The sequence below is a fragment of the Nyctereutes procyonoides genome, unplaced genomic scaffold (genome assembly GCF_905146905.1).
Source record: "Nyctereutes procyonoides isolate TBG_1078 unplaced genomic scaffold, NYPRO_anot_genome, whole genome shotgun sequence".
In the NCBI taxonomy this organism is placed as follows: Eukaryota; Metazoa; Chordata; class Mammalia; order Carnivora; family Canidae; genus Nyctereutes; species Nyctereutes procyonoides.
In genome coordinates, this window is record NW_026575051.1 from 23834244 (window position 1) to 23854675 (window position 20432).

General features: G+C 36.7%; 2 protein-coding genes across 2 annotated transcripts in view; both read right to left on the reverse strand.

Moving 5' to 3' along the window:
* The window catches only part of DST (dystonin), a 483034-nt gene that overhangs the window by 128185 nt on the left and 334417 nt on the right, over positions 1–20432 (reverse strand). Inside the window, exons 36-39 of the mRNA XM_055329608.1 lie at positions 10233–10361; positions 7927–8015; positions 6654–6789; positions 93–5549 (exon numbers count right to left, since the gene is read on the reverse strand). Of these exons, the coding sequence (XP_055185583.1) occupies positions 93–5549; positions 6654–6789; positions 7927–8015; positions 10233–10361 (5811 nt within the window). The remainder of the gene's footprint in view (positions 1–92; positions 5550–6653; positions 6790–7926; positions 8016–10232; positions 10362–20432) is intronic.
* LOC129512451 (desmoplakin-like) lies at positions 10470–20428 on the reverse strand. Its single transcript, XM_055329655.1, has 3 exons — positions 17304–20428; positions 13952–16687; positions 10470–13272 (listed from the first exon to the last, which is right to left on the reverse strand). The coding sequence occupies exons 2-3, from the start codon at positions 16616–16618 to the stop codon at positions 11374–11376; spliced, it is 4566 nt and encodes a 1521-aa protein (XP_055185630.1). The 5' UTR covers positions 16619–16687; positions 17304–20428; the 3' UTR covers positions 10470–11373.

Genomic DNA, 20432 nt, shown 5'->3' on the forward strand with positions numbered 1-20432 from the left:
TTATGTAGTTTTTAAAAAACACATAAAATGTATGGGATTATTCCCAAATGTTTCATGCAGGTACTCCCATATAAAATGTAAAATCAACTTACTTGTTCCATTGACCTATCTCCAGGAGTCATTCCTTTTGACCCTGAAATACTTTCCAAATGGTCTGGGATATCACAGCATAGCTCCCCCAGCTTCTCGTTGCTTGGCAATGCTGATGCACACACAGTTGAGTTTTCTAGCCCAGTATCTTTTATGTTTTGTAAATTAAGGGAACAGTGGTTTCCTTCTTTGTTTTTAAGGTCATCAAGAATGTGTGAATTTTCATCCACCATCTCAGAAGTAGAGAATGCTTTTTGATTCAAGTCTCTGACCTGTTCTACTTTCTCTGAGTATGTGTCAGCAAGCAGCTTATAGAAAATATTTTCAAGTTCCACTGGAGGTACTTTAGGTGTAAGACCTCTTTTCTCTAGCTCATACTCAATCTGGGTTAATTCTTTCATCAATTCAAATGCTCCAGTAATTTTCTGGCTATACTGATTTTGCTTAAGTATATCAAGGAGAAGCTCAGACTTAAGATGTGCAATATGGAATGGATCATCTCTACTCTCTGCTTTTAGTTCTGTTGAGTTATTCATGGGGTAAACTCCAGAACAGTCACCAATTTTAAAGTCACTGGGCACACTAGATGCTTCATTTGCCAACTGTGATGTGGTAACTCTTTTAATTAAGTTTTGAATCAAAATTTTAGTGTCTGCACAGACTAAAGATTCTCCAACCTCTTCAGGACTCATAGGACCTCCTTCCAATCTTCTTTTTAAGAAATCTTTTACATTCTCAAGAAATACCTGAGATACCTCAGGAATCTGAACTTCCTTTTCTTGGAATCCTAGAGATAAGGATTGTTCTTTTTGCTGCTGTTGCTCAATTATTTCCATCTTATTGCTAATTTCTGAGAATGAGTAGTCCATATTTAAAGGGTTACTCGAGTTATCGTTTTTTATTCCATTTGTGCAGAGCTCTGGTGGCACAAAATCATTGTTTTCCCCAAGGTCTTCTACATTTCTAAGAGGTAAGATTGACAGTGTGCTTTCATCCCTTTCTGGTGTGAGGTCAGCAAGTCCTGTTGCCGCTTCCAAGGCACTTTCTTTAGTATGAATTTCATTCTGTTGGGCCATCTCATTTAGAGGTGAGACTTCCTGGGTAGGAGCTGTCTTCTCTTTTGTATCATTAACTCCAAATTGTACATGTTCCTTCACAGCAGGGGAAGCTATTAGAATGCAGCTTGGGATACCTTCATTTAGTTTCAATGCATCTTTTGCTTTTACATCTTTAGAACAGTGTTTTAAATAAGTGAACAGGTCAGAGTCTTTCTCAGGGCTGTCAGTGAATGAATCTTTCTCAGTACTTGTATCCCCTTCAGACAAGAGAATGTCTGAAGTCATGTCAGCACTGATCACTTTGGAAACTGAGGAGTCAAAAATTTCTTCAAGATTCTCAAAATGAACAGGACTTTCGCTAACCACTGTCTGTAGATTCTTTGGTTCATCTTTAAGAGTTACAGTTACTTTTTTCAGGCTTCCTTTCTGATTATGTTCTTCATTGTCTGTGATTCGTGAAAATGGAAACTGATCATTATCTAAATCAAGACTCTCCCTTGTACTTTCACTAGGCAAAAGTCTGAGATACTTATTATCTTCTTCTTGACCTTTTTCTAGCACCTTTCCTTTACCTGAGCACATTTTATGAACTGATGTTTCATCTTCTGTTAGTATACTAATTTGGTCACCTTTCTTTTTAATTAGACCTCTTTCATTTCCTTGACGATCTCCGACAGTTACAGAGGCTACAGAAGACGAATGGCTTTCCTCAGCAGGCTTTCCTATTAAATCAGGCTCAGAACAAATGATTTTATCAAAAGATGAGTGGACTTGAAGTGTCACATTCTCAAAATATGGATCTCTACCTTTCAAAGAATCTGTGGATTCTGGCCCTTGGATCAACTTAATGTTCATTAAATCATTATCTACTTCAGAAGTTGAACAGATGTTATCAGTATTATGTAAAATAACTACAGAGCCAAAAGTGTCTTCTGATTCAGTGTCTTTAGTGATGGGCAGCAATATATCCTTAAGGGCCAGCTCATGATTCAACAGATCTGGACTTTTTCCAACAACCTCAGTTGTATATTCTTGAAGGTTGCTTCTTTCAGTAACTAAGCTATATTTACCAGTTGATTCTAGCTGTAAAACATTTACATTTTGCTGGTTTTCTAAAGACCTGTAACTGTGCACTTTATCTGGGAGAATTCTTTTAACACTCTGACTGTCCTGATCATTTTCCTTTTCACTTACTGCAGTAGCACACAACTGGATATCCATATCCGCAGCCTCATCCTGGCACCAGGGTTCTTTACCGTCACCTTCCACTCCTCCTTCATCATCATAATAATCGTCATCAATATCCTGATCATTACTGTCACATACATAATCCTTGTAACTTTCTTCACTTTGCATAGAATCTAAATGTTCAGCATCAGATTTAAATTCTTGTCCAGTTATGTGTTCTTCTTCTCTCCCTCCCCAATACCCAATGTCATCAAATGTTAACAAAGCACTGAAGCTCTCTTTTCTTTCTATGATTTTATAATCAATCGATGAGTCAGACTCATCACTCTCAAGGATATTCGAACTTTCCCTTTCTGAGATGGTTTCCAGAAACTGTCCATTGCTCTTGTGTGAGCCAACTGAATCTGAATGGATTCTTTCATCAGAATTGAATCCAGCTTTCTCAGTAGCAATGAGAACATCCTGAAGAGACTCTCTGTTTCCCCTCACACTTAAGCTGTCAACCAGTGCCCCCTGGAGTTCCACAGAATTTTCATTCTCTCTTGAAACATCATAAAAAACATCACCAAGAGAAGCAGTCACATCAGTTTCCTCTTGTAGTGTGGCATAGTCCTCAGGTTGCAGACAATCACGATCATCACCTTCCAGAAGCAGAGAATCGTGGTCATCATCTTCAAACAGGGGAGTATCATAAAAATCACCTTCACTGTCAGTATCTGTTTCTGTCACACTTCGCTGATCATCCACAAGTGACGTTTCATAGTCACCAGCACTGATGGTTTCTTCAAGCAGCGGTGTGGCACGGACAGGAGATGTGCCGGCATCACTGGTGTTATCCTGTGGGGTCAAGGCACAAGGGTACTCTTCCATTTGGGACTCAGTTTGCTTGTTTTCAGGTTTCTGCTGAGAAGTAGCATGTAACTTTCCATCTTCACCGTAAGTTTCTGTAATATATTTATCATTATGATTTTGGACCTGAGGAGCAATGTCACCTATATTTAAAGGTTTCTGTGGAGACGTTACTCCCTGTAAACTGATATTGATAGCTGCAATTCCCAGAAACTGCTCTTGAAATGTCTCTCCCATTCTTTGACCTGATAATATGGTTTGGTCGCTGAGTGGCAATGTGGGAGCTTCACATTTATTTCCATTGCTCTCTGTGGTATGTACATTAAGACTATCCTGATCATTCCTCAATTTATCATGACTTAGCAAGGCATTCAGCCTGGGAGAATAGTCAAAGATTGTCAAATCCCTGTTTATGTTATCTTCATTCTCTTTCTCATTCAAGTCACAGATTCTACTGGTTTTTGATTTCATAATAGGATTTGTTATCAAATCACTTGCGAAGTTTTGAATATTTTTAGAATGACTACATTCACCTGCATGTTCATTTGTTCTAACTTGACTTTGATTTTCACAGTTTTTAAGTATGTTTTCAGAGTCTTGTCTAAGCATGTCACCTGCCACAAGTCCAGGCTGTGATAAATAGGATGAATTCGGGACTTTATGATCAGCTACTTTTATATTTGCCAGGTTTTCTGACTGATAAAATTCACTACTAATAAAATTATTTCCCATTTCATTACACTCTTTATCTATGGTATGCTTTCTATCTTCAGGAACTTCTTTATGCTTAGGTTCTCTGCGATGACATTTATCAAAACTATTTGGTGAAGCTATACTGTTTTCCTTTCCTTCATTAGGAGCATTACTTGGAAGTAAAACAGGGAGTCTTAAGGCATCAAGACATTTTTTGATGGGTGTGTCCTTAAATTCTGCACTACAGCCTTCTAGTAGCATATCAACAGCCTCATTCAAGTCTCCATCATACAGCAAAAGCCTCTGGCCTGTGTTTGCATCCATATAGCTATTTATCATCAAATAAGATAGAAATAACTTTTTAGTTTGTTCTGAGCTCTGAGTTGCTAATGGTTCTTCTTCATCAAAAACATCATCTTCTTGCCTGTAATCATGGACTGTGGATGGTTGGAATTTACAAAAAGATAGCCATCTTCTGGCATTTTTACAAGCTTCTAAATCTCCCAAATCTGGCATTTTATCAGGCAGTATTATACTTTTCAAAATTGATGCTGTGTTATTATCTATAATTCCCAGCTGCTTAGCAACATCCAAACCAATGACTTGAGAAGTTTCTGGAATATAAAGAGCAGCTATTTTCTGCCTGCCATTCAGTATTTTGTATGCCAATTCATTTGTAATCAATTCTTGCTGCAGGGAAGAAGATGTAGGAAATATTTCACCAGAGTGAGGCCAGATGAGTCCAACATAGCTTCGCTGAGCCTCTAGCACCAAAAGAGCACTGGTTGAAGTTATTAGATCACATTGGACTGCTTCATCCACCGTAAAACGTTTAGCAGGGTTTGAGTGGATGATTCCACCTGTTTGAACCTGATATGTGAGAATACTGTTAGCTGTGTCTCTGTCAATTACCCCTTCTGCCATAGCTTCTTCAACAGTCATTCTTCGACCAGAGTTGCAATTGATTAGACCTCCAGAAAGAAGCTGTGCACCTAATAACCTGAACATGGTTTCACGGTCTATGAGACCTTCATGAGCTGCCCTTAAAATGCTTATATTTCTTCCACATTTTAATGTTATTCTACCTCCTTCTTGTGGTCTCACAGGTAGAAGCCGTATCCCAGTGTTTTCCTGTAAAATACTTCTTTGCAAAATATCCACTAAAGTCACCTTCTCAGCGGTGCAGGGGTCAATAAGATCTTTACACGTGTTTTGCCTTTCCAGGAGTTTAGAAAATAATGCTGAAGAAACAAAGTTCTGTTGGAAAGCCTTCTGTAGAGTCAATTTTTCTCCCGTGGCTGGAATAACTAAAAAGTCTGTGGAAAGTAGTATGTCAAGAACTCTGATGGCCATGGATTCTGATATCATGCCTTGAGCCAGAGCTTCCAGCACTGGAATTGTGGTAGATGACACAGTAGAAATAATCTCCTTTGCTTGATTTAGTTCTTGGAGTTGGCACACAACTTGTTCATCAATAAGGCCACGACTTTTGGCATCTTGAAGATCAAAACATTTTCTTAATGCCGGTGAAATTAGACCAGAAATCATTAGCTGTGTCTCAAGCAACCTGATTCCTGTGTCATAGTCAATAAGGCCTCTTAAAACTGCCTGAAATATGGAAAGTACTTCTCCAGTTGTCTGATCAATGGTGCCTGCAATCACTTTATCCAGCTGAAAAGAAAATACAAAAATTCTCAGGTCTGTGACCCCAGGGTGGGCAGAATTTCATGAAACATAGTTTGCATTTTTTTTTTTTTAAGAAATAAACACTTCAACATAAAAATCCTCTACTTACCAAGGCGCAGCAAATGCTGTGAATGTTAGGCAGCTCAAATGCACAAGTGATCTATGTCAGTGATCTATTCAACAGCACAGGATGTGATAAAAGCTTTGAAAATAACATGCATCTGTGAATTGAAAACTTAATATTGTGTACATTAACAAGGTTAGTGAGGACACAACAGAGTAAATGATGATAGTGAGAAAACAGAACACATACCTAAGAAGGCAAACCATGCTCTCTGCAACTGGGTGAGATTAGTCAACTGACATGAAAAAGAGTATCAAACCCCATGCTATTGATGTTTACAGCATACAGACTTCTTCGCAGACAGTAAAAATCTAATGAACCAGAAAAACTGTTACATACCCCCAAAATGTGACAAATAGTGTGTAAAGTATTCCAGGGAATAAGGGAATTAAATATAAAGATAACTTTTCAATACTGAATATTATGTTGAATACTGTAAATATATATTGTCAAGTTTCAAAAGTTTAAAGACAGGCCAAATTTTAAGTGGTTCCTGTTATATTTTAAGAAGATGCTATGGCATCCTCACTATAACGAATGGCCCAGTATTATTACTCCATTAAATCTCATGGTTCTCTCTGAAAATCAAATCAGTTCGTAACACTCTAATGTCATCTTTAAAGATGAGTCAAGGCCATTTTATAACATCATATTTATATAGTAAAATACCTAATATGGCAGCAGAAGAATGGCTTTTAAAGAGGAGAGTTAGAAAAATGAATGATTCTTTTCTTTGACCATGCAAGGCAGAGATTAAGATGTCACAGAAACTGATGACAGCAAGTGTAAGATTGCATTTAATAAACAACACTGAAATCTCTAAATATTCAGATAAACTCCATTCACATTTCTTCCATGTACACAAATTCAAGGTCATTTCTTTATCATTTATATATTACTTCTACAACCATGCGAGAAAACGAAGAAACTTGAAAGCACTTTATGTTTTAAATAAATTATATTACCTTCTCCTCTACCTTTTTATCTCCTAAGCTTTGTGATTCTTGTAGTTGTTTCAGAGATTCACTAAAGAATGTATTATAACTTTCTTGAAGAGATTTCACTTGTTTTTCCAATTCATTTCTTTCTTCATCTGTCATTCTATAATAACCAGAAAGTATGAAAAGAGGAATGCAAGTCGTTAAGTGTAAAGATGACATATTAGGCTCAATGATTTTGTAACATAAAATCCTTTTCTAAATAATCACATGGCCATAAAATAAAACTTCATGTACAGATTGCTCAAATCTCAGAATGACTGTGTAGGAAAATTAAGGATGGCCTTTACTCATCTAAGAATCCTTCCCTTGCCTGAGAGAGACTGGAGAGAAGGACATAAACAAATACATCAACACTTTTCTAGCATGTATACATTTCTAAAATAACAGTGTTGTTATATGACAGAGGGAAAGATCCTATTATTAGTTCCAACATGGAAACGGGACAGAAAGATACCATTACTCAAGATAAAACTTATTCAAAGCATGAATAAAGATGAAATTTACAGGAAATTAACCTGATCCTCTAAGGTGCAGTACAAAGTCATTGTGGCATAGTTCCTGGGGACAATTTCACAAAGAGTTTAAGAAAAGGGTAGATTTTTTTCCTGCCCGTGACACTAGCTGAAATATATGAAGGGCCTTATTGGAAAAAGTAAGACCAAAATATGAAAAAAAAACAGGTTATTACAAGTCTCAGCAAAGAAAATAAAGAACATACATATTTTCCAAAAAGTCAAGTCATAGAGAGTACTAATTAGAATTAAGACTTGGCTTGGAATATTTATCACTCACTAGCTACCCATCCTTAAGGTCTCTGAGCCTGTTTTCTTATCACTAATACATGGGAATAATAGGTACATTTCAGGGTTTTGGTAAAAACTGTAAGTGACTACAAGTGACAGCTAAATTGCTAAATTTATAGTTGTATACTACATTAAGTAAATTCCTGAGTTCTGTTTTTAAAACCTCAATTAAAATTTACCAGCTTTTGGGACACCTGGGTGGCTCAGTGGTTGAGCGTCTGCCTTTAGCTCAGGGTTTGATCCTGGGATCCAGGATTGAGTCCCACATCGGGCTCACTGCATGGAGCCTGCTTCTCCCTCTGCCTATGTCTCTGCTTCTCTCCTGTGTCTCTCATGAAAAAATAAAATCTTTTAAAAAAAATTTACCAGCTTTTGCTTTAATGTTAAGACCAATTCTCTACTTTGAACAAAAGAGCTAATGAAAACCAACATACTTGTCTCCATGTTTTGCCAAAAACAACTGCATGGTTTGAAGTGCTTCAGATAATTGCTCCTTCTTGGTTGATATTTCTTCACTAGAAATCTGCAAGGTTGAGAAAACATATTGAAACTCTCCCCTAATAAAGATGAGAAAATAGTAATTTTTAAAAACTAATCAAGTTTTTTTTTTTAACTAATCAAGTTTTAATTAAGATCCAAATGATGGGTGGCCCATGTCAATATACCTATCAGTTATTATCAGTGTACAAGCCTGGATAAGAAGAGTACTTTATCTAGAATGCAGATTAAGACTCTTTTTCTAACCATAATGCCCTCATTTTCATGAGGAAATAATATGGCATTATGTGGTTCTCATATTTGTTGCAGCCCAACAGTGAATGAAGGTTGTCTCAACTATCACAGGTGGCCAGAGGTTCTTCACTGACCCGGTGTTACCCTTGTGTGGTGCAGCACTCAAAAAGATATATGAATGTGGGACACTACTCTAGAAGAGTATCTTCCCTCCCCCAAGTTCCTGTATGCCCTGCCCTTTTTTAAAAAATTAATGTGAAAACAGTAATCTGTAAGATCTGCAGACCAAGATTAAATAATTTCTAAAATTTGCAAAATTCATCTATGATAGGGGAATAAAATTGATCTGTTTAAGGAAAAGCAAGAGGTTGTAACATTTTTTCCTACTCTCTCAACATATCACTTCTGAATACTCTATTTCGGAAATTGGATGCCATTCTTTTAAAAGGAACAGAAATGAGAAGAAATGATGGGCAAATGAAAAGGTATATTCTCCCCCAATGTACTCTATTCAGAATACAGCCAAAGTCTATTTTTCATGGTTGCATGTAATCATGAGGCCACGCTGATTTTTAACACACACATTTATTATGCTATCAAATTACCTTAAATTTCACTTAACAGAAAGACCATCAAGTACTTATTAGAGACTTGTAATTTAGGCACTATGATCTGCATTTAAAAAGTATCTGTCTACTTTCATGTCTAGTAGGTCTAAAATGGATTTAGTAAGGTTTTAAGGAATTTAAAACTGCAGAATAAGAAAATACCAAGCTTTGTAATCTTCATTTCTCAAAAGAAACTTGTTCTCCCAAGACATCTTTGCTAAAGTTTATGTCCCTATTTAAGTTCTTTCCCTACCTGACTGGGAGAACAAAGAGGGAGAAGATACTTTAAACTAAATATTCACATAAAGTTACATTGAAGGTTTGGAGTTTAAAATACCAAATATAATTACTTTCCAAGTTCTGATTGCCTCCACACAAATATGAAATACAGTATGTAAGACTATGGGCTAATATGGCTTTATTTCAACTGAATACTAATTCAAGTATATACTCTGGTTTGTAAACTTCTCCAATGGGGAACCCCAGATACATTACATCTGCCTCATATCATAGCCAAAATTAGACAAGACATTGAAGCTTCCCTTTATTTAGTTATATCAACAATGTCTGTTTCAACTGATCACAAGTGAACACTGACGCAGAGGTAGAAGAGGAAGCTAATGATTGCAGGAAGGCAAGTGTAGGAAAAGTATTTGAGGAAAAATGCTGATTAACTTAGTGGATTTTTTTTTTTTTAAATACAGCTTCAATTCCAGGGCTATCACCAGCAAGCATCAACACTGGACCTTAGATCATCAACACCCTAAGAGCTTCAAGCAGTATCATCCAACAGACATCACAGGGCACTAATAGCTCATGAGCTGTGCTACTCAACCACTGCCAAGCAGTTGAGGAACAGAAGATAGCCCTCTGCACAAAAGAATTCATGAAGGTAAGGGAAAGAATTTAGAATTTCCAGTGACTGACTAGAGAACACTTCTTTGTAAAATACTAAGATCCAGGGAAGCACAACTAAATGAAATCCTCAAAAATGTTAACACCTGAGTCTGTAGTTCTGTTGTTTTTGAACCGTTTCATTCACCTTTGTAAGAATGAGACCATATATCTTTACAATAAGGAGTATGTGGATTTACTCTGAACACAAAACATGATGACTCTGTTCTTTAGCAACTCTCTTCACTATAATCAAGAAGCAGATATAACCACTAGGAGAAGCAGTAATATATATAGGTAACGTTTTGGAATCAGAGACACTTCCTTCTCCTACATATTTTGATTCCTTGATCAACTTACTTAACCTCTCTGATCCTCATTATAATTGCTTATAAAAATGGGGAAAATTAAGGTAAAGAACTTAAGTGTTTTTTTTTTCCACTTGACCATGTCAATTCAGTAAGTTCTACCCACTATTATTATTAAACCAGAGCCTCAATGAATACCTTTTGCTTAGAAAAGGGAGATTTTCCAGCCTTCTCACCATCTTTTAATGTCTTGCTGATATTTGATACCCATTTCTGTAATTCTTTGGCTTTTTCAACATGCTCTTTCTTTTCTTCTTCCAGTGACTTCTGACAAATGTGAGTAATTAGGAAAAAAAGACATATTCCAGTAAATGCTTAAGCTGTTAAACTGACCTCTCCACAGAGAACAATGTAGAAATATTTTATCATCACACACCAGTTACTGAGTATTTTATTCATTTACTTAACCATGTTTTTCAAGTCACATGGCAGATGTAGTTCCAAAATGTTTATGGTAGCAAAGGAAGCTGTGACTCTCTGGAATGATCAGTCCAACCTCCCAGCTGGTCTATCAATATGACAAATAAAAAAACTCAATTTTATTCATGAAGCACCAGAAGACCTTTGAAGTGCTGCCTTTGCATTAGCATTACAATCGCAAATGTCTAGACAGAAAAGTATCAAACAATGGAAATCTGAAAGAACGGTGAATGTGTACACACATATGAAAGATACACAAAATGAAGAAAAATCTCTCCCCATCTTCCAACACACAGTAATGCTACTTTTAATTACAGACTCTACCTGGAAATGGGAAATTGTGGTAAACATTTAATATGTAAAGGTTACAATGTACAGAAAAAAATTTTTTTTCACTATAGCCTCAGGGATGTGGGAACAAATTTATATCTCTTTGAATCCATGGTGCTTTTTGAAGTGCTCTTTCAGGGAACGTAATGGATCGTTTAATAACTGGGAAACCTAATGTCCGGCTGGATCCTTCCAGTGATGAAGAATTCTGAAGAAAGGATGCTATGAACTTGCTGGAGTTCATCAAGCTTACTCCATATTACAGTGAAGGCAAGATCAAAAAAATACAAAAGCTTAACTTAAAAGCTAAAGGAAACCATTTTGAATAACAGTAAATATTTTTTTACTTCCAATTTTAAAAATTATTCTCTCTTCTGAACAGTCAGCTATATTCAGCCCTCAAGAAATAAATGGTGCTTAGAGTATGAGACACGATTGCTAGACTGTGTGTTTGATACCATCATGCTCTCAACAGATCATATGAAGTGGATAGCATCACCTTTGTGCAAGGTTATTTAAACGTGTCCTATTAGGAAGAATAGTAGAGGCTAGAAATTCCTGTCATCAAAGGTTCAGATACTTCTAAGAGTTTAAGTCCTGTGTGGAAGTCAAAATCAGCTTTTTCTAAAGCTTCTTTGTATGTCAACTTCCTTTTCGTTTGAGGACACATTATATTTCTGACATAGGACTTTTGATCTTTGAGTTTTGTAGCAATGAAAACATCTATAATACCTACTTGGAGAGCCTCTTCTATTGACAACCGGGAATGAATCTGTGGCTCGATCAACCCCCCTGTCAAGTACTGAAATTCCAAACATCTGATTCCCATTTCCTTACTTATGATATTTGCATTCACAGCCTCCACCACTGACATGACTTTGTTAGTGACGGGATGGCCAATCCCTGTGATTACTAATTCACACTGTCGAAGCTGCTGGGCAAATCCCTCATCAACAAGACCTCTATGCAAAGCTTCTGCTACTCGATACTTTTTGCCAGTGAGAGGATCAATTATCCCCCCTGTACTGACTTGGGCTTCAAGGCATCTGAGGGCAGTAATCCGGTCAACCAAATTTCTGCGGGAGGCCTTCAAGACAGAGATCCTTTCCCCGCTAGTGGTCAGCCAGTACCCTGCAATAGGACTGTGTGAATCCTTCTTGGGAACCAGCCGGCTCAGCAAGGAATCAGCAAGTTCTGTAAGTGTGATGAGTCCTTCCTGATACTTTCTGACCCAAGCTTTGTCAAGTGTTCCCTGCTCAATAGCTTCATTAATATTAAACTGTAATCCTGTTTTAGTATCAGTCAGCATAAGAGAAGGATGCCCATAGGATTCATAAAACGTGGCTTCCTTCCACTGATACTGTTGCCCTGAAAGCTCAAGATAGGTACTTTTTTCAATTAGGTTTCTCTGGAAAGCCTCATATGCAGTCAGTTCTGCTCCTGTTTTAATATCTACTACAGAAATCCTATGGGTTTTTCCTACATTGAGATTGGAAATGTTCCTCTCCCCAAATGGAAACAGAAAGCACTGGCAGTCTACATCAAATACACACATTCGCAGTAATTCTGAGTAATAGAGAGCTTGCTTGTTATTGGGATTAGGGAAAACTCTTGTGTTGCTGGATGGCTCATGTAAAAATTGTAGGATGGCATTATTTAACAAGCCTTGTTGCAGAGCAACCTCTGGAGGAATGCGGACGCCTCTCACAGGGTCAATGACTCCCCCGGTGGCAATCTGGGCCTCCAACATATGTTTACCTCTCTGTCTGTCAAGCATTCTATTTTCCATAGCCTGGAATACCGACAATGTCTTAGAAGAATATGAGTATCCCAGGGCTGCCTTCTCTGCCTCAAGAAGCCTAATCTTGAATTCAGCGTCAATAACTCCATTAAGGATTGCATCTTCAACAGAGTATGTGTGACCTGAAATGGGATCGATTATGAAACCTGTTGCAGCCTGAGCTTCTAAAAATGCTAAAGCTATCATTTTGTCTATTATGATTTTTTTGGCTGCTGAGGCAAATGAAATCTTTTCTTTTGTGGATTCTAGATACAGTCCCGCAATTGAGGTGGCTTTCGTCAAAAACTTGCTCAGGGTTTTCTGAACTTCATCAATAGTCTTGAGACCAAGTCGCAGCTGCTCAACTGTTTTCATGTCCAGAAGTTTAGCTTCAACCAACTGCCTGCCAGTCACTGTGCACCGGAGCCCCTGGAATTTAAATTCATCATCCCTAACTGAACATGTGTGATCACCATCCAAGTTCTGGAAGCTCTCTGGTTCTGAGCCTTTCTTAAGAAAATCTCTCTTGAGTCCACCGGATGCTCTGCTCCCTTCAAGCATCCATTCTTCAGCACTGGGACTTGAGTTCTTTTCTTGTTTTAGTGTGGTGACTTCTGTGTGCATATCATACTGCTTGTTCTTAGCTATCTGTAACAGGAATTTAGGAGACATTAAAAGTCATCTAAAAAACATTGTCACTTTACTCATCCTCAATCCAAATATGATTCCTACAATAACGAAGGTAAGTAAAGAGAAGAAAATTTTCAAACCAAAGAGGGCTCAGGGACAAGTAATATTATTTCGACAGACTGAAGTTTACTTTAAATGACAACTAAGGTATTAAAATGGTATGTTTAGGAGCACCTTGCTGGCTCAGTCAGTAAAGCATGTGATGACTTGATCTTGGAGTTGTAAGTTCAAGCCCCACTTTGGGTATAGAGATTATTTAAAAAGACAATCTTCAAAAAAAAAAAGGCATGCTTAAAAAAGATTTGAGGTGAAATCTCTACAAAGAAACTATAGAAATTAAAGTGAACTAGCTTGGTTTTACTAGCTTCTAAAAAAAAACATTCTTCAGAATATAATACCATAGATCTAACCATTACATCTGTGTATTTAATCTCAAACATTTAAAAATTAAAGAATGATAATTTATAGTAAAGATTCAAGCCAATCTCTAGAAATCTATGGCATAATTTTCCGCCAGAACTACAAAGAGCCAATCTCACACAACATTGTTAAAAAAAATTTAGTCTAGCAGAGAAAGGAAACAAGAGAGGAAACATGGTATGAGGTAGCTAATAAGGTCTCAGAATCCAGAGTATACCTCCAACGGGGCCAAAAGCTTCGCCAGGTCCATTTCACATTTGTCATCTTGATACCTAACCAGAGGCCTGGAATTGTACAGAGCCTGATCTCTTATCTTCTCAATTTCGGATAGTTTTGTAATAGGGTTTGTCTCATCGAAAGTTATCTGTAATTCGGTGCTTGTCTGAGAATAATACTCAGAGTAACATTGCTGGCTTTTCTCTTTCTCAGGTGGACCCCCTGATGGCCAGAACTGGACTTCCTTTGGTATTTGTTCAACAACCCGATGTTGCCATTTTTCTTCTGACTGCTGTGGGTCTTGATTCCACCTCAACAGAGGAGACCTGGTCGTTGGGTGAAGCTGCCCTGTGTTCCTAGAGGGCAGGTCTCCAGAGCGCGGACACTCATTTACTGCCATCTCAAACTCTGGTTTGAAGGTACAGTCTTTGGTCGGGTTCTTTTTTTGGATTTCACTCTGGAGCAAAACTAATTGATGTTCGTGTTCCTTTATCTGTTGATCCATCTTTTGCTTTAGGCATTCAACTTCACGTTTCTGGGCTACCAGCTCATCTTCAAGTTTCCGACATTTCTGGTAATGATTTGCTTCCACATTCTGTCCTTGCTGCATTTGCTCACGGTATTGCTGAAGCTGTCTTTCAAGTTCTCGGATATTTGTCTCACAGAGCTTGGCATTCTCTTGAGCTCTGCAGTTTTCTCGCTGAAGAGACACGAAGTCAAGCTTGATGCCTGAAATGTCATTTTCAGTGATAACTTTAGAGTCCATTAACTTTTCCATCTTTTTACGAAACTCCTCTGCCGAGCGTTTGAACTTGTCAGATTCCTCCTGAAACAGAACCATCTTTCTGTGGGTCATCTGCTCCTCTATGGTCTTTAAGTACAGTTCATCTTGTACTTTTTTCAACTTGTTATTTAACTCTTGCACCTGAGCTTGCTGTAGCTGTACCCTCTGCTCCCCTAGTCGCTTCTCCTCTTTGGAAGCATTCAGCTCTGCGCTCAGATTTCTAACTTCTTTCTCAGTGTTCTGGATGATAATGTTCTGCTGGTCACACTTTTGCTTAAATTCACTTACTAAATTTTGACTTTTGGCCAGGTCTTCCTCCAGGCATTTAATTTTTCTATGGAAATCCTGTTCTGTTTTTGTCTGTTTATGCAAGTGTTCATTTGTGTTGCGTAGCTGATCTTTAAAACCATCTGCCTGAATTTTCAGGGCTTCACATCTTTGTTGGATAGCTTGTTTCTCTAAAACCACATTTGCCGATTCTGTCTGAATTCTCTGCATCATTAACTTGGTTTCATTATTCTGCCTAGTAAGCTCATCTACTTTTTGTTTTAGCATTTCTGCACAGTCATTACTTTTCTTCAATTCTTCATTAAGCTTCTGGATTTTATCATTATTTTCTTTCTCAGCTTTAATATTTTGAAGCAACTGTGCATGACTTTTCTCAAATTGCTCTTTTAGATGCTCTGACTTTCTCTGGCAGAACCGTATTCTTTCATTAGAGGATTCTTTCTCAGCCTGGAAAGAATTAACTTGTGAATTTAAGTGCTGAATATTCCTCTCAGCTATAGCATGGGTCTTAGTGATCCTGTCGACTTCTCTTTGCAGTTTCCCTTTTTCCTGCTGAAGAGATTCTAATTCTACTTCATAATTGTGCTTTATCTTCCTAAGGTCATTAGCTTCTTTCATGACTTCTTCAGCTTTATCTGTGGTTTGGTTCAGCTGTCTCCCCAGTTCTCTGAGCTGCTGGGAATACCCTTCCTCCACCTGATCCTTCCTTTCCAGCTCTAACTTCAGGCACCGCAGTGTATTATTTGTTTCTTCTAGTTTTTCTTTTAGCAAACGAGCCTTTTCCTCAGATGAGGTTTTTTCAAGCTGAAGGGCATTAAGTTCATACTTCAGTTCTCTCATGTCTTTCTCAGCCTTCCTATTGGCGACCGTTAGCTCGTCTACCTGCTGTTTGAGTTCTTCTGTCTTTTGTCTGTCCTGCTCTTCCTGAAGACCTGCTACTCCTCTGTATGAGGTAGGCTGTGCAACCACACAGGCTGGCAATGGCTTTTCTCTACATGAAAGCTGAATGTCCGTTATTCTTCTTCTTGCTTCCAATTCAATCTTCTGCTTTTCTTTCAACCGGTCCTCTGCTATCTGTTTTTGAAATGTCAGGTCTTTTTCCATATGCTTTATCAGCTTTAAGAGCTCCTCCTCGTTGTCTCTCTTTCTTTTTAATTCCTCCATTAACTTATTTTTTTGTTGCTCCAAGTCATTGAGACTGGAATCTTTTCTTTTAAGATGATCTTCCAGGGTTCTTCTTGTAAAGGTGTTCTCCTCTAACTGGTTCTGGAAACTCAGGAGGTTTTCTTCTACTGCTGCTCTTTTGGCCTCGGCCTCCAGCGTGAGCTTTCTTACCCGCTCCAGCTCCCGTTCTGCAGCCTCCTTCTCCCTCACGATGGCTTCTAGCTCCCTGCGGTACTGCTTGGCTTCGCTCTCAGCCCTAATTTTCTGCAGAGCAATGTCTTCTACGTTTCTCTGTTGCTTTCTCAATTCATTTTCCGCAGCCTCCTTGACCTTGGGAAGTTCTTCCTCTACGCGGGACTTTTGTTTCTTCAGTTCTGCTACCATTTTCTCCAGTTCACTTATTTTCCCCGTAAGTTTGCTATTCTCAATCATTGTTGCCTTCTGACGCTGAAGCAGATCTGAATATGCCCCATGTTCAGAAGTCTCCTTACACCTTTTAATCTACAAGAGACGTTTACAAGTGTCAAACCTGTTCTATTCAAATTTATCTTAAAAAATCTGAAGTGATGCTCATAAAAGTGCTTGTAAGAACAAGTGAAACCAAAGGCAGGACAAGCACTATCACCTCCACCATCACCACTGCCACCATCACCTTCCTCAGAGCATAAGCTTCAGAAAGTCAGCAATGGAACAAGACAAAAAAACCCTTTGTGTCAGCTTTGCTAAACCGAATAATCGTTTGTGTGTGTGTGTGTGTCTCAGGAATAATTTTGTTTTAAAAATTAGCTAGCTCAAGATTTTATAGTAAGAAAGGAGGGACCTTATAAAACATACAGCATGCCCCCAATCTTGTATAGATGAGGAAACCAAGGTGCAGAGAGTTCAAACAGTTTTGAAAACTCACACAGTGGGTAAGTGACAAAGTGGGAAATAAAACTCACAGTAGCACCCTTTCTGCTTTCACACACAGCTGTCTGACAAACTAAAAGCATAAAGGAACTAGAATGACACTTAAAAATTTATTTTTCAATACCTAGCCCAATGAAAATTTAAAATAATATTTATCTCTCTCTCTAAGATAAATAAATAAATCTTTTAAAAAGGTGGGAGGGGGCACCTGGGTGACACAGTTGGTTAAGTGTCCAACTCTTGGTTTCAGCTCAGGTCATGATCTCAGGGTGGTGGGATCAACCCCCAGTGTTGGGATCCGAGCTGAGCAGGGAGTATGCTGGAGATTCTCACTCCCTCGCCCTCTGGTTCTCCCACTCATGTTCTCTTTATCTATAAAATAAATAAATCTTTTAAAAAATATATGAAAATAAAATATTTACATCTCCCTATTTTATGGTTAAAGAAACAAAACACAGAATTTTGATACTACTTTGAAGAGTCAAATCAAGAAATAACACGGGGAAGAAGGAAAATTATATAAAAACACATAATTTCTAAAGTTGAATTCCTTATTTGTTTCTACTTGCCATATTATGACAATTATAATAATCAGCTGCTAATGCAAAGGCAGCTATAGTCTCTGGGGGCTTTACAAAAGATGTGCTTCATATACTCACAGATTTTGTTGTTGTTGTCGTTAATGACATGCCTCATATGAATCCACCTTGACAAGTACCTTTAGATACTTCATAAATATAAAGATATTTGTTAAGTATAAATGTTTTTAAAAATACACTTAGGGAGTCAACTCCAACATCCAGAATAAAATATAAGAAAACTATTTTTCAATTGATAGAAGAATCAATCTCAGCTGGGAGGAGTATATTCTGCACTGACTATAGGACTACATGATCAGGGCTAATATAGAATTCCAATTTAATCTCTCTTTATTAATACCATAAGACTATTAGATTCATATCACCAACTCAAAATCCTCATAATTAGAAACCATTTAAATAGAGCAGAGAAATTATCCTAGATAGCAGATTTTTTTTTCATTGAGAGGCTTTGGTAAATTTCAAGAATTTAATTTACATTATAGACTATATATCTTAATTTGCTTCTTCTAATTTTTTGATCCCCAATAATTTTGATAAGAATTTCTGTTGTTTCCTTTGCTAACCCAATTTTCATAATAAGAATTCATGTAAAAACATACTTTGAAGCACAACCTGCTATAATTAGTGCTCTATTTTATTTTGTTATCAGGGTCAACTCCTGGTGACATTGAAGCATTTTATCTGCTTAAATATTAAATTTTTTGAGATAATTTCTAACTGGGTCTTCCTCAGTTGTTTATCAAAACTCCTTTAAAACTTAGTTGTCACTAAAAGATTTTGAGCCCTCTCTTTTCTCTGCCATGTGCTGAGGTTAGAAAAATGAAAATTCTCTCAGAAAAAAAAAATCTTTGTTATTAAACCCTCAGTACTTTAATTACAGTCATTTTAGTAACTGTTAATAATCTCACATTGTCTAGATAATTCTGAATTTCTTGGCAAATACTACAGAAATTACTAGAAGAAATTTAATTCTATTTGATTTGCTTTCTCTTAGCTCTCAAATTTACTCATAAAAATAAATTCCTCAAGTTTTCTTTAAAGGAAAACATCCTGTCCTTTAATCTCATCAACTAACATTTGATGTACTTTTCTCTCAACATAGATTAGAAAATCTCTTTATCTAACATCCATTACAGATACTCTAACATTTCTCTATTTTGGTTTCCTCTTCTGAAATTAACTTGTAACCCTGTTTGTTTTTATGTTTATTACAAAAAATTCTGCTCTCAGACCCAGATTTCCAATGTAAGTCTTCAGATTCAGTTTCAGAAATATCACTCTTGAGTCTGAAAACTGAGCTATATATCTTTTTTATGAGACAATCCATTAATATGATCTTTTAGTGTCAATTTTTAATCAGCAAATCTTTTTTTATCTACTTTAAGTTACAGTCTCTTCATGGTCTTCTGTAAACTATAATGTTATGACTTTCTAATTGAGTATGAATTTTTTATGTTTCAAAAGATGATGAGCATAATCTGTACATCTATCAGGCTTTTTAAAAAATCTCTTGGTTCTGTCAACTTCTAGTATTATACTTCATCACATAAACAGCAAAATGGCTCATATATGTGCAATCAGATATATACTATAGGAAAGGGAAAGGACTGATATTTAACTAAATATACAATTTGAAAGATCTACATATCATTTTAAGTGGGATCATATCTCTCAAAAACTGAAAATGTAAAAAAAATTATAGATGTTCTTGTAGAGATGAGATGTATACCAACTATTGGAATGGTTACAGATATTCTGGTTTTCCTTTCTAAGCATACAGGAATCTAGTTGTAAAGACTTGCAATTAGCTATGTTAGTGATTTAGTTGCAGAAATCTATTAACTCTGAACAGACTAAAATAGTTTTGCAAAAGTAGAAAATAAGAAAGTAATACCTATTAGACATCCACTACCATTTCAGTTCTTTCATTATACAAAGTTACACTAAGTATAATCATCTTCAGAAGTTCAACAGTCTAATTTAAATGGCTAATGCCTCACAATTTACTTATTTTATCATTCTCTCTACTATTTTTGTCTGTTCTGAGGGTAGGAATAGAAAGCATATCAAGATAATAGAGCATAGTATAATCCCTTCAAAATTAGATACAATAGCCTTTTGTGACAATATATTTTCATAAGTAACTCCTTACTCTATTTCTGAATATATTTTTTAAATGTAGAATCAAAGCAGAGAAATCCTCCAAATTAGAATGGTACTGAAATAATCTTTTACCATATACTGTATCTTTTGGGAAACAATAAAAACAAAACAAAAAACTCCACAATCCTTAAAAAGTAGTATCATTTTGTAGAAAAACTTGCTTCTTCTAAACTAATGGCTTTTATGTTTTAAATCCTTAAAGATGTAAATTACTTTAAAATGTATAAAATACACTTTAAGTAGTATTTCTGTAGACAACAGTAGTAACTATACTTCAAAGAAGTATATTTCTCAAATTTGAGAAAACTGAAAAAAATTCTGCCAAGCTGCCAACATTTCATAGAGCCATTTAAGACATTAACTCTAATAATATTAGCATCTTAGAGTGAAAATAAATGCTTTCCTGTTGGAGAGAATCAAAAACAAACCAAAAAATAGCAGGCCTCTACTCTTTTTCATTGTAACCATCTAATTAATTATTTATCAACCATGTAAATTTGTCATGAAAACTTTTTTTGTTTTCCCAAACATATCGTAGTTGCTTTTTAGTTGGCTGTTCATAGTTAGTGGTT

Excerpts from the sequence above, each read along its gene's own strand:
- LOC129512451 (XM_055329655.1), bottom strand. The coding sequence starts at position 16,618 with ATGATTGAGAATAGCAAACTTACGGGGAAAATAAGTGAACTGGAGAAA. Across the intron at positions 13,273-13,951 it reads AGCTTTTGGCCCCGTTGGAG|ATAGCTAAGAACAAGCAGTA; the intron begins GTATACTCTGGA and ends TTCCTGTTACAG.